The following is a 14,641-nucleotide window of genomic DNA, read 5'->3' on the forward strand; positions in this document are numbered from 1 at the left end:
CTTCTTAGTTATAAAGCCTCCCAGCACAGGCTCACATTGCTCAGCACACAGTTGGTAGCAAAAGGGTCCAAAACAACAATCATTTACAGGGACAGGGATCACATAGGAGAGGGGACCAGCAGAGGTTGAGAGATAAGAGTAGAGTGAGACCAAATGTGGAGAAACATCTCATGACAGGTCATTACTCAAACAACTCGACACTCTCATTGGCCAGCAGGTCCCTGTGCAGGAAATCACAGGGCCATTCGCCATTTTGATAAGCTTCACTCAGCACCAGGCTTCCACCAGCCACTGCAGGCATCTCTCCTGGGCAGAGAAGCCCCCTCTAGCGGCTGTCAATGGTAGGGCCCATTTTGCCACCTCCTTGAGCACAGGTCAGCTTGCCACTTTTGGAAGAAAGAATGGGAAAAAAAGGCTAGAGTTTAGGGAGAACTTATTTCAAAAGCCATTGCTGTGCTTTTCCTCTTAGTCCACATTCACATAACTCCCCTTGGAGTGGAGTATTCAGGGAGCCACAGAGGCTCCAGCAGGAAGGACAGGAGACATGAAGCTCCCTCTTGGCAACTTTGGGGGCTGGCAGGCTTGACTGTGGGAGATCTGAGTGCTGTCCACCAGGGCTGTTTCTCTTCAATGGACTCTGTCACCATAGTCTCTTCATCATCCCAACCACACTAATTTGCTCTCATGGTGAGGAGTCTGCTGTTTTCCTTAATTTGGGAAGCAAGTTGGGGCACATGCATGCTTCTCAATGCTAAAGAGCTCTTAATAACCCAGATTCCACTGATTTCCTTGCTGTTTTCCCCGAAAGTTTTCCTTTTTGTGTATCTGGCAATGCCCTAGCATGAAATACATACCCCAAACCAAAATCACTGAAGACAGTTTAATTCAAACACTATTTACAAACATGGACAGGTGAAGGGACTATTACAAGAGATGGTAACATTCCAAACACAAATTATTGGAAGGAGTTTTTACTTCTACACCTGGGCTGAAGAAGCAAGGGAAAAGAACAGTCACCAGAACTCAGAGAGGGCTGTACTGTAACTGTAGCTGTAGCTGTGACTGTAGGTATAGCTGTAGCTGTAGGAAAGGGCCCACAGACAGGGGCTATGCCGACAGGTAAAGTAACACTGCCACTGTTAGCTCACAGCCTAGCAAGGAGAGAGCCAGGAGATGGATTAGAAACCTCCCTCACTTCCTGCCCTCCAATCTCTTATCAGTGTTTTCCTTTGACTGAAATTAGCAAGGAGCCACAGAGAAAAGGAGCCCACTGATAAGGTACGGAAAGCTATCCTACTGAGATACCAATGAAGGTAGAGAAGAGTGGAGAGTAGGCCTTAATGGCCAATGGAAAACACCCATCAGCTTCTTACCCAACACAGAGTTTGTATTTCCTGGAATTCTCTATCTCTATGTGATTGGTCAATTTGTTATTATACCTGCTAAGTGTTTTTATTTTTATCTCTTTGCACCTTACTTCTGTAGCATAATTTAATGGGAACAACCTCATTATCATTATAAATACTTAGAAAATGAATGCATTAGGAAGGGGAAAACATATTCTTATTACAGTCCTTTTTAGTTTATGAGCTAAATTTTAATTTTGGCTATTGTAACAGAAACTTGTTAAAACAGTGAAAAGAGAGAATTTTATTTGCCCTGAAATGATCTAATAAATGGTGCCTCCAAGGTTTTAGACACGAGGGTACCTTCCAACTTGCTATTCCTCCATTCCTAAAAGTCCTGATGATCTTGACACTTCTTGTCACGTCAGCATTCTAGCCAAAGCAGAATGAGAGAAAGCACAAAGAAGATCACACTCCTATTAAATGCACAATCCAGGAGTACATTGTTGGTAAGAAAGTAAATTAGCACAGCTATTATGGAAGACAGTGCAGGGGTTTCTTGAACAAAAATAAATAAATAAATAAATAAAACCTACCATAAGATCCAGCAATCCCACTTCTGGGTACACATACAAAAGAAATGAAGTCAGTATGTCCAAGAGATGTCTACACTCCCGTGTTCATTGCAGCATTATTCAGAATAGCCAAGATAGGGAATCACCCTCAGTGTTCATCAATGCAGAATGGATACAGGGAATGTGACATGCAATGGAATACTATCTAGCCTTTAAAAACAAGGCATTCGTTCATTGGCAACAACGTGGATGAACCTGGAGGACATTGTGCTAACTGAAACACACCAGGCGCAGAAGAACAAATACTGTGGGATCTCACTTATATGTGGAATCTAAAAAATGAAACATATGGAGAGTAGAATGGTGGTTACCAGAGGCTGCAGACTGGGAGGAGGGAATGAGGAGATGTTGGTAAAAGTGTACAAAGTTTCACTTAGACAGGATGAATAAATTCTACAGATTTATTGGTTTTTTTTAAATATCCCTTAAAGTCTCTTACATAAATGATTATTCAGGGAGTAAGGTCAGTAAAATGGCAGAGTAGGAGCTACAAGCTCACCTTTGCCCACATAAATGGGCAAAGGACTCAAGTAGACATTGCTCCAAAGAAAATCTACAAAGAAAAAGTAAGCATATGAAAAGATGATCAATGTTTTTAATCTTTAAAGAAATACAAATCAAAACTACAGTGAGATACCATTTCACACTTGCTAGCTCAGGTATTAAAAGCAACACAGAGAAAACAGGATGCAGAGAAATTGGAATCCTCATACACTGCTGGTAGGAATGTAAAATGGTGTGCAGCTGCTATGAAAATCAGTTTGGTGCTTATTCAGAAAGCTAAATATAGAATTACCATATGACCCAGTAGTTCTACTTCTAAATATATACCCAAAATAATTGAAATCAGATGTCCATACAAAAACTTGCACACAAATGTTCACGGCACTATCATTCATGATAGCTGAAAAGTGTAACTAACAAAGTGTTCAGATGGGGTGGAGAACCTGTGGCCTCAAGGCCACATGTTGCCCTCCAGATCCCCAGGTGTGGCCCCTGAACCAAATCCAAGCTTCGCAGCACAAATCTCTTTGTTAAAAGGATTTGTTTTATAAAATTTGGGTTCAGTCAAAAGACTGCACTCAACAATCCAGAAGGTCACCTGTGGCCTCAAGGCCGCGGGTTTCCCACTCCCACGTGGGAGGTCTCCACATACATGCAATAGTATTCAGCCATAAAAAGGAATGAAGTTCTGATATGTGCCACAACATGCATGACCAATAAAAATATTATGCTAACTGAAATAAGCCAGACAGAAAGGAACAAATATGTATGTTTCCACTTATATGAAATATCTGGAATAGGAAGATTCAGAGGCAGAAAGTAGATTAGGTGTTTCTAGGAGTTAGGGGAAGAGAGAAGGGTAGGGAGTTATTGTTTAATGGGTACAGAGTTTCTGTTTGGTGGATGAAAAGCTTTACAAATACATAGTGCTGATGGTTGCACAAAAATGTGAATGTAATTAATGCCACCAAATCAGACACTTAAAAAGAGTTAGAATGGCAAATTTTACGTTATATATTTTATCATATTTTTAAAATACATTATTCAGCAAAGCAAACACTAATGAAAATCATGTGTGGTAGAGAATGCATTGGCTTGTTATTCTATTAATACGTCCAAGTCAAGCCGCTTAATAATCTTCCTTAGATCGTTCCCCACTTCAAATACCTCTATTCAGAAGGACTGCCACCTCTCTCTCCTTTAACAACCTTTACCAGCCTTAATCTAGGGGGCCGATTCTCCCCTAAATTAAGAGTATTTCAGTTCAGCACTGAACCCTCCCCTTAAACTATATACTTAAATGCTTTCAGGTACTACTGGCCCTCCCTGATTCAGAGGCAGGGCAGTGGCCAACATCAGGTGTCTATAATAACTGTTATAATTAGTCACCTATTATATAATACTTACTATACACAGAATAATTATGAAATTATTATATAACTACTATGAATACAGTAAGTAATTATTTCAAACATGACAGAGCTTTCCACAGAGGGGGAAAAAGATGAATGAAACTATGTTTGTCGCTATACCTGTGTACTTTCTAGTAACTTTAATTTCTTTTAAAATTTTTTACTTTACATTTAACCCAAATCTTCCACTACATTTAGATACCCATTGGAATACACACTGTGTCCCCAACTTGAAGCTAGGCATTGGGGCACAGCAATGGACAACAGAAAAGTGCATCCTATCCCCACAGGTTGACACACTGAGGCATTTAACAGGCCTGGCCATCCTCACACTTATCCTAGCAAGAAGTCACTTTCCTCTCAAGTCCCTAAAGCATAGTATTCATTCTCTTTGGTAAAAAAGGCCACCACAAATAGTGGCCCATGGGTCATGCCTGAGGCTTCTGACTTCCTGTCCCGGAGAGGAAACCTCTGTTCCCAGGACAGAAGGAAATTTGGGCTCAGAGGCCTGTCGTTGTCCCACATGGCCCGCACAGATTGTCTCCTCCTGCTTCCTGCGGACGAGTCTGCAGGACATTGTTGGGAGAGTGAACAGGAGGTCTGGACTTTAGAATAGGCCTATATCAGTAGAGGACAGGTGTCGCAGTAGAGAGAGTCCAGGCTTTGGAGTCAGTGAGAACTGCATTTGAATCTAGGTTCCAGGACTCCCTAGGCTTCAGTTAATTACTTATTCTTTCCAAGACTCTGCTTCTCTCCTCTGTTTCACAGGGACAGTAACTCCCGCATAGCAGGTGGTGTTAGAATCAGAGACCATACAGCTGGTGCCCAAATCTCTTTCTGCTCCCAGGGGTAACAGTGGAGCATTTCTGAGCATGGATCCAACCATCCCAGCCTAGGGGACAGAACTCCCCCCAACTGATACAAAAGAAAAGAACCCTCCACTAACCTGTGACTTAACGATCCTGATGCTGAACTTGCTGGGCAAATCATCATTGCCCTGGCCAGGCTCACAGGAAACACATTGTGCTCTGGATCCTGGGCTTCTGCACGCCCAGGAACGCCTTCTGTCTACGTCACTGACCTGGCCGGGGCCAACTTCCTCTTCCTCTGCTTTCACATTACCAGTTCCCTGAAGAATCTCATCAACTTTTTCCATCCCATCTCTACCTTCATCCACCATATTTAGTGCTGAAAAAACTATATACATATGTGTGTATACGCACATATATATGTATATACACACAAATACATGTATCTCTCATATAAAATACACATTGGTCTGTATTTTTATTTAACCTATCTTAGAGGTCCTTTCATATCAGGTTGTTGTTCTTTTCATACAGCTACAGAGTGTTCCATAAATGGACCATAATTTATACAGTATCGATGGCCATTTTAGCTGGTTACAACCTTTTATTGCAAGTAATGCTACATTCATTCATCTGTACCTATGTCCCTTGAACATACAAGGGTATACCTCTGGGATAAATTCTGAGGTTAGGAATTACAGGGAGAAAAGTATGAGACTTTGTATGTTTGTACATATTGCAAATTGCCTTGCCTGAAGGATGTATACATTTGCACTCCCACCAGACAAGAGAGAAAGTGCCTGGTCCCCACCATCTCCACACAGTACGCTGTCAAACCTCTTGGGCTTTTAGATGGGAATAAGTTAAATATAATTCTGTGTAATTTTAATTCATGTCTTTTATTAGACTTGGGTTTCTTATCCTTCCATATGTTTAAAAGCCATTTTTATTTTCAAGAAATTAGGAATTCATGACCTCAGTCATTTTCTCATTGACTTCTTTAATTTTACATCTTCATTTTACAGAAACTTTTTATAAATAAAATAAGTTAGCACTTTGGCTATATGTTACCAATATTTTCCCAATATTTCATATTTTGAGCATTGTATTTCATGCCCTGCCAAAAAGTCTCTCTTTTGACTTTATTACTGTTGGTTGTGCCCAATAATGTGGCCTGCAGCCACCTGCCTTGACTGTCTTCTTGTCCGGGGTGGTGTTTCAGTTGATGTCTGAGGTCCTGGACTCCCATCGCACCACTTGCCCATTCTCTCCCACATCTCTTCCACTTAGTCCTCAGGCCAATCTTCCTCTGCCACCACTTTGACAAGATCAGCAATGACTCCACATTGCTAAGCCAAAGGTCAATTTCTTGAGCGCTCAACTGTAACTGACACTATTTACTGACCGATGACTCCATCTCTTGGGATCCTGGGACACTGCACCCTCCTAGTTTCCCTCCTTCCCCTACAGTTGATCCTTTACATGTTTTGCCATGACTTTCACATGCAACCTTTATCACATACTAAATTCCTATATGCATTTCTATCTCATTCTAAGATGTTTGCTCCAATGATCAGTTTCTCTACAGATGGTTTACTGGATGCAACAATTTCTCCAGACTCTTAACAGCTGCAAACCCCTTCAGACCTCTTTCCTTTTCAGTCTCTATTAACTTTTCATTCAGCTCCTTGAGGATAAGCTCCAAAAGACTATGGTCTAGTGTTATTCACACTGAAGTTCAAATGCCTGACATGGCGCAGGTACCTCACGTGTCTCTATTAGTTTGCTAGCACCACCATAACTCAGTAGCACTGAATACACGGATTCAACAACACAAGTTTATTTTTTCACAACTCTGGAGACTAGAAGTCTGAGATGAAGGTGTGGACAGGGTTGGATGACGTCTTACTCTCTCTCCGTCTTCACATGGTCTTTATTCTGTGTGTCTATGTCCTAATCTCCTCTTCTCTAGGATCACAGGCCCTGTCGGATTAAGACCCAGGCTTACAGCCTCTTTCAAACTTGATTACCTCTTTACCATCCCCATCTCCACGTACTGTACAGCAAGATTATCACTAACTTGGGGTTAGGACAACATATGATTATCACAGGGGCAAAATTCAGCCCATAACAAAGACCTTATTAAATAGTCACTGAAAGAGTGAGTTCAAGAACTGTTCTCAATATTTAAAAAAGAATCTAATTCAAATGACATTTTTAAAAATGATGATTGGCTTAATTTGGTGGTAGCTTGAGGCAAACAAAGAATGAAAGCATAGGATATGATTCCAACTGGGTTTGAATTCAGGTTTGAGGTGACATATCACCTTCTGATTGGTTATTTATTCCCTGTGTGCCTCTGTTTGCCTCCTCTGTAAAATAGGAACAGTCATTCTGACTTTGCATGTTGGTCGTGACAATCAGAGATCACACAATTGTTGCTCATGTCTTGTTTGTGTTCCCAGGGGCACGAGTGCAGCGTTTCTGAGCATGGAGTCAACTACCCCAGCCTGGAGCACCGAATTCACAACAAGGAATGGAAGTACCAACACCTATTCTCGACCTTGTGAAGTGGAAACTCTGATCTTTACTTGCCTGGCCGGCATCACTGCCCTGGTCGGGCTGCTGGGAAACGGCGTTGTGCTCTGGCTGCTGGGCTTCCGCATGCGCAGGAACGCCTTCTCCGTCTACATCCTCAACCTGGCCGGGGCCGACTTCCTCCTCCTCTGCTTCCAGATTATAAATTACCTAGATGACCTCATTGACTTCTTTCATTCCATCTCCATCTCCTTCTCTAACGTCTTCCCCACTGTGTCGACTTTTGCCTACCTTGCAGGGCTGAGCCTGCTGAGCGCCATCAGCACGGAGCGCTGCCTGTCCGTCCTGTGGCCCGTCTGGTACCGCTGCCACCGCCCGAGACGCACATCAGCTGTTGTGTGTGCCCTGCTCTGGGCCCTGTCTGTGTTCTTTAGCATCCTGCTAGGGTCCTTCTGTGTCTTTCCGTCTTTGATTTCTGACCATAATAGGTGTCGGACAGTTCACTTCATCATAGCTGCATGGCTGGGTGTTTTACTTGTGGTTCTCTCTGGCTCCAGCCTGGTCCTGCTAACCAAATTCCTCTGTGGTTCCCGGCAGATGCAGATGACCAGGCTGTATGTGACCAGGCTGTATGTGACCATCCTGCTCACAGTGCTGGTCTTCCTTCTCTGCGGCCTGCCATATGGCATTAAGTGGTTCCTATTATTCTGGATTGAGGATGATGTTAACTTCCTTTGTCATCTTCATGCAGTTTCAGTTGTCCTGATGTCTGTCAACAGCAGCGCCAACCCCATCATTTACTTCTATGCGGGCTCCTTTAGGCAGCAGCGGCGGGAACGGCGGCAGAACCTCCAGCAGGTTCTCCAGCGGGCTCTGCAGGACACTCCTGAGGTGGATGAACGTGGGGGCAGCCTTCCTCAGGGATCCCTGGAGCTGTCGGAAAGCAGATAGGCCAGGGAGGAACAGCCTCTGCCCTGGTCAGTCAGATGTGGCTCTGACGGTCAACACGGCCCTGGCACGCTTCACAATTACATGCATTTTTCTCAACCTTGTGCCACTGAAATGCCTCAGTAATTCCCCAATACCTTCAAATAAATTTCTTTTTAATCCGGCTTTTCTAGTTTTACTGAGAGAAAGCATTATCTGAAATACACTGTCTCCATCCTTCTTGACATTACCAATAATTTTCTCATGTTATCTTCCTCTGAATCTTTCTATTGAAAACATTTTCTTTGCAAGTTTCATTGCAGTGGAAAGCATGCCTGTCTAAAACCACACAACTCTTCTCTATAGTTGTTTTCTACTTGACAGTATCAAAAAAGCCTCCTTATTTATCACTCAGAATATGTTACCCTGAAATTTATGTTCACTCTGTGACTGGGGAGGCCATGCTGCAGGGGGAAGCGGGCTCTGAATGAGTGAGCTCTGCTTCCTATAAATCTCACTGAGTTCTCAGGTATTAGAAAAACAATGTCCTTAGAGACAGACTCTCTGCCTTCATAAAAACAGTCTAGCAAATTGGTTTTATGGAAAGTATCCTTTGACCATGGTGTGTCATTTGACCATGGCTGTCATTTGCTCATGGCATGGTAACAAGTTGGCCTTGGTTTCTAGTAAAGAAAACCATGGCCCCCTACCCTATAAAACTGGTGAGTGGTCATGTAGGTCTTCTGCACCTGGGGACCAGTGTAGAGTCTATAAGTATTCCCCAGTTCCACCTTCACCATTGGCAACCTCAGTATTGTTTTCAGAGAGCAATTTGTCTTGAAAACCGTTTATTATTAGCTTAAAGTTTATTGGTAAGAGGATTCTGTATACTTCCAGTTTTTGCAAAAAAAAAAAAACTGCCTGTAACTTTCAGTTAGTTCCATGTCCAGTCACCATGGGAATCAGGATTGAAAACATCTAACCTTTTCATAATCATGTCTGTTACACTATGCTAATAATAATGTTGGGTTAGCACTGAATTCTGATACATGCTGGGACGTAGATGAACCTTGAGAACATTGTGCTAAGTGAAAAAAGCCAGACCCAAAAGAACAATATTGTAAGTTCAACCCCTGTAAGGTATCCAAACCAGGAAAACTGATCACACAGATAATACCAAGGATGGGGTAAGGGGACGATGTATAGTTATTGTTTACTGGATATAGAATTTCTGTGTGACATAATGAAAAGTTCTTAAAACGGTGACAATGGTTACATTTTATGCTAAGTATACTGAATGCCACCGAATACACTTAAGTGGTTAAAGTAGTAAAATGTACATTATGTAAATTTTACCACAATTTTCAAAAATGATTAATTAAGGAAACTAGGATCAACGTAGAGTTGAGGACTAATATGTGCCACTGGTTTGTTTCCACAAAGAACTCAAGCAGACACAAGGGGCCACCATGAGATGTGACAACACAGCAGGCTCTTTGCTGCTCACAAGCAGTGTGGCTGCGCCTCAGATTGACTGTCACAGAAGGGACCCAACAAATAAACTGAGTACCCAGGAGACAGTATAGGGCAGCTATGATATGAAAAAGTCCATGGTTTTCAGATTTTCCAATCAAATTCTTTGATTGCTTTTATAACATAGTTAGTATACAGAACTCAGGTTGCCTGAGTCCAGATGCAATCCTCTTCCATGTCCAGCACTCTGCTGATTTTGTAACCTGCATGTACAGCCTTGATTTTCAAATGTCTTAGTAGGACTTGGCTGTCCTGAGGACTCCGTGCTGCGGGAGGAGGCAGGAAGACAGTGCTTGCGGCCTGTGCACCAGGTAAGGCACTTTATGTGATGTCGTCACTTCAGATTAAGGACTATTATGAGAGTTAGCCCTGTGAGTCTGTCATATCATCAATTGTACAGCTTTGGCTGAAGACGTTCTCCTTCATGAGGAGCCCCGTAGAGAAATTTCACCTGGGCACTGGTCAATTTGATGTCAGGGACATTCCTTTTCAGGGTGTCTGCAAGAAATCTTAGAGTCCCTGCAGGCTTAGGCTCAGCCCCTGAAGCCCAACAGAACTAATTTGGCCCCAGACATTCCTCTATTAAGCACTGAGAACACTGCACTTCAATGATTTGTCTCCCTGTCTCCCTCGTCCACAGCACCGTGAGGTCTTTAAGAGCAGAGAATGTGTCTCTGAATCCCTAGTGCTTGGGACTGGGCTCAGAATTTAGAAGATGCTCAGAGACTATTAATATTTTTCTGAGGCAGCTCCCACCTGAAAATCACAGGGTGGTCCAGCATCTTGAAAAGACTGGCTCAATCACCAGGTCGCACTGTGGCTCCCACAGCCACCTCCCGCTCAAAAGAGCAGTCAGTATCCTCTGAGAGAGGCTCCTCCCTTTCATTGCAGATCTGCTCACTGCTATGGGGGAGAACGGAGGGGATGCAGGAGTCTGCTCATGAGGTGCCTCTTTTCAAGGCTAGTGATGGATTTTCCTCTCAGTTGCATGTTGCAGAGGAAAGCGAAGGATATCCAGGAGTCTCCTCCAGGAACAGGGAAAAGATTTAAAAGTCCCTCAGGGCACCTTATGGGAGCTGTCATCCATGACTCCGTATTTACGCATGAATTCAACAAACGTTTCTAGCTACTTGATCAGGCACTGTGTTAACTAACTCAATATAAAAGTAAATTATCTTTTCAATAAGTCCCTGGCTAAAAGACTAGCTCTATAAATTATCCTGTCCATTCCATCTAGGATATATTTTGATTCATGCCCAGTAAATCCTGAACCTTCATGGCCATGCACTGACTCTCTAGTACACCTGGGTACAAGAGCACCAAGTCCTCAGCCTCAGAAGGAACAATTAGTTCTATTTCCCATCCTGCTTATCCCAGTTGGACTTGACGGTGTAATGACCTAATTGGTCAAAATACAACGTAAATACATGAATTACAAGTATGAAAGGAGGATTGCAGTTTCAATGAAAACTACTGATTAAAGGGGAAATAAAAGTAGATTCAAAGTTATTGTTATTGAATTCGGTGTGAACCTCCCAACTATATAAGATTGAAAAAAGATAAGCAATATTGAAACATATCCTCAGAATGCTATACATTTGATGCTAAGATCTCCACTTAAATAAATCCAAACTGAAAATCATAAAAAATGCTTGATAGAGTGGAATTCTATTTCCTGAATGCTACTCAAAGGAAAGTCCTCTACTCTAGTTCAATGGTCCCCAACCTTTTTGACACCAGGGACGGCTTTAAGGGAAGACAATTTTTCCAGGGACGGGGAAGGGGCGGGAAGGTTTCAGGATGGTTTCCGCATGATTCAAGCGCGTTACATTTATTGTGCACTTTACTTCTATTATTATTACATTGTAATATATAATGAAATAATTATACGACTCACCATGGGTTAGGGACCCCTGTTCTAGTTTAATTCTGTTGAATTAATTCAAGGTAAAAATGAAATACGTATATTACAAATGTATCCTTTTTTATAATTACCAATTAACAGAACAATGAAATCACTGTATGTACTTGCGGTTCTGAATATATCATTAAGTGAGCTTCTCATAGCAAGATCACTTACTTAATCTTCAGTTTATTCTATAAATACTTACTGAGCATCTCCATACTCCAGCCCACATGCCAGACACTGGGGAGTCAAGGACAACACTCCCAACTTCACAGAGCTCACATCTGTAAAATGGAGCCTAGTGCAAGAAAGACTGCCATGCAATGTGGAACATGCTGTCATAGAGTTGGGTTTGTGACTTCAGGGTACCCTGAGCAGGGAGAATCTAAAAATTCTAATGGGTCTTGCTTCCAACCTGAAGAGAAATGTCATACCCAAGCACCCAGGTGATGCATCATGGTATGGTTCCAAGAAATGAGAGAATGTTCACCAGGTGGCTCCTCCTGGTAGACAACAAACTCAACAAAGGTATTGTAATTGACAAAACCACAAGACTATTAAGCTGAATCATATAGCAGCCCTCAGTGTAGAGTCTGACATCACTCCAATGCACAATTCCTGAAAACATTCTTTAAGGAGAGTTCACGCTGGTGCTTAGGCCACAGGAATTGTGCCACTACCTACTCCCACTATGCTTGTTGCAACGGAGGAAGCCCTTGCCTCCAGCCAAGCCCTACTCAGCATCAAGAAATCCTGGGATATGTAGGCATGCAGAACCTATGAGTGCTACATTGGGAAGAACAATGGACCTGGACCTGGGAATCTGGAATCTAAGCTGACTACATGACCATCATGGTTCTTGTGCCCATTCTAGGCAACCCAAGCAGATAGTGAGGTTATGGGATGCCATTTGTGCTCAGGTATCTGTTTCCATAGTATGGTGTAAGTTTGGACTTTACCATAGATGTGCACTAAAGATAACTCTAGTTGTGACTGAAGCAATCTGAGAAGTTTATGTCTCTACACAGTGACTATAACCACAATATGCACATACTCCTCTCACCTATGTGGCAGCTAACAGGGTTTTGAATATATTGCTGAATTGAATATATTGACGTTCATCTAAATATTGGTGTGGTATGTATTGGGCACCAACATTGTTAACACACCAATGGTGGCTCTAAATACGGATGGGATTTGGTTGCTGTTCTCTAAGAGGTAGAGTGTGGAGGATTAGGTTTCCTTACACATGCCTGTCATATGAGTCCCGTTGTTCTGAATCCTTCGGGAATGCAAAGGCAGAGATGGGAAGCCAACAGGAATAAAATCTCATTAGTAAGCATTTGTGTGACTGTGAATAGATCAGGGGATGGTTCTTGAAATATTTGGAATTTGGACTAAGGACTCGCAAATTTGCTAAGCATGTACCCTCTGTCACTTTTGCCATCATAAAAAATTTTTGAATTAGACAAGGAAACATAAATAGGATCTGGACAGATGGAAATGTTAGAAGAAGTCATTTACAGTGGCATTGTTAGTAGGAGCATAGTGTTGTTTAGGGAATAGTGATCAACATGTAAGTGAGTTTCATTCCTTATGCTACATAAAGTACCGGTCATGGTTGCAATATCCCTCTTAACAAGGATTATAAAACTCGATTCGCTCTTTTGCTACGACAAGGTGTCCAATCATCATCTGTGGCAAATTTATCTTGCTCTCACTTTCTAAACCTATATCTTGTTCCTGCTCTACTCCTATCTCGCTCCCCCTCAATAAATTTCACCTTGTGCTTCCCGTACAAAAACAAAAAAAAACTGGTGTTCTCTGAACAATGAGCAATGTCTGTTGTGGCCTTGAACTGAGAAGGAGTCAGGCATAACTGAAGGGGTTGGTACAAGTTTTGCAAAGTAATTTGGAGTCAATGTTATAAAACTGTCAAGTACAGAGGACCAGTCAGATCAGCCCAGCAGGATACATTAAAAAGGCAATGTCTTGCTCTCCTGACCCTCTTCCCACAGATATGTCCCATGCTCCAGGGTCAGAATACACAGGTAAAAACAACAGGGAGGTAGAACAAAAAGAAATGGGAGGGGCAGAGTAGAGAAGAGAGAAGCAGTGGAACGCACCCATTCCTCTGGTTCAACATTTTTGCCTATAAAAGGCCCAAATTGGCAGCAGAGGAAATGGTTCATCTTAAATTACATTTAACATTTTAGGCCTCAGCAAAAATTCAACTCTAAACCTTTTTATAGCCTTGGTATGAATGATAACTTGTGACTTGGTAACCAGGGATCACAAACCTACTTTAGTTCTGCATGTCATCTTCCACCTCTTTTGAAATGTGGTATCTATAGTGCCTTGATATTTAGATGAACACACCAGTTTTTATATCCTATTACACATATGAGAAAATAATGCATATTAGGTTGAGAAGTGCATTGAGAGGAGAGGTTCAGATTTAAAACTTTAATTGTACCTGTAAAATTTTATTTATTCCTGTTTAAAGAGAGATTTGAAGCAAAAATGATGAGATTATAATATATGCCTCATTTCAGTGGTGAGGGTACGAATCCTCATTACATTATACTGTAACCTGTGTTTCTGGTTTACAAACTTCTCTCCAGCATACACCACTTCCTCATGCTTGGTGTCTTCAACATCCAGGTAGGTAGGCAATCCCACAAACAGATCTTTCAGTTCTTTTTAACTTTTCGTCCAGAATTAATTGCAAACTAACAAGAGGTTACAAACATAGTACATACCACACACACTCCCAAGCCACAACACATACAAACGTACTGCGGAAAGGTGGTGTGAACACACAAATGAAGGTGGTTTTTTTACAAGTCAGGAAGAGAGGCCTCAGGAGAAGTCGAATCACCTGGCACCTTCGTCAGGGACTTCTAGGTTCCAGAACTGTGAGAAAATACATTTCTGTTGTTTAAGCCTCTCGGCCTGAGGTCTTTTGTTATGGCAGCTCAAGAAGACTAACAGGAACATGGCAGGAAGGTACGAACATGGCAGGGAGGTG

General features: G+C 42.1%; 1 protein-coding gene across 1 annotated transcript in view; it reads left to right on the top strand.

The window, feature by feature from the left end:
* Positions 1–8,195, top strand: part of LOC105818347 (mas-related G-protein coupled receptor member X2-like) — a 9,591-nt gene extending 1,396 nt beyond the window's left edge. Inside the window, exon 2 of the mRNA XM_012654307.1 lies at positions 7,282–8,195. Within this exon, the coding sequence (XP_012509761.1) occupies positions 7,282–8,195 (914 nt within the window). The remainder of the gene's footprint in view (positions 1–7,281) is intronic.
* Positions 8,196–14,641: the final 6,446 nt, after the last annotated feature.

Source organism: Propithecus coquereli, unplaced genomic scaffold (genome assembly GCF_000956105.1).
Source record: "Propithecus coquereli isolate 6110/MARCELLA unplaced genomic scaffold, Pcoq_1.0 Scaffold44, whole genome shotgun sequence".
Lineage (NCBI taxonomy): Eukaryota > Metazoa > Chordata > Mammalia > Primates > Indriidae > Propithecus > Propithecus coquereli.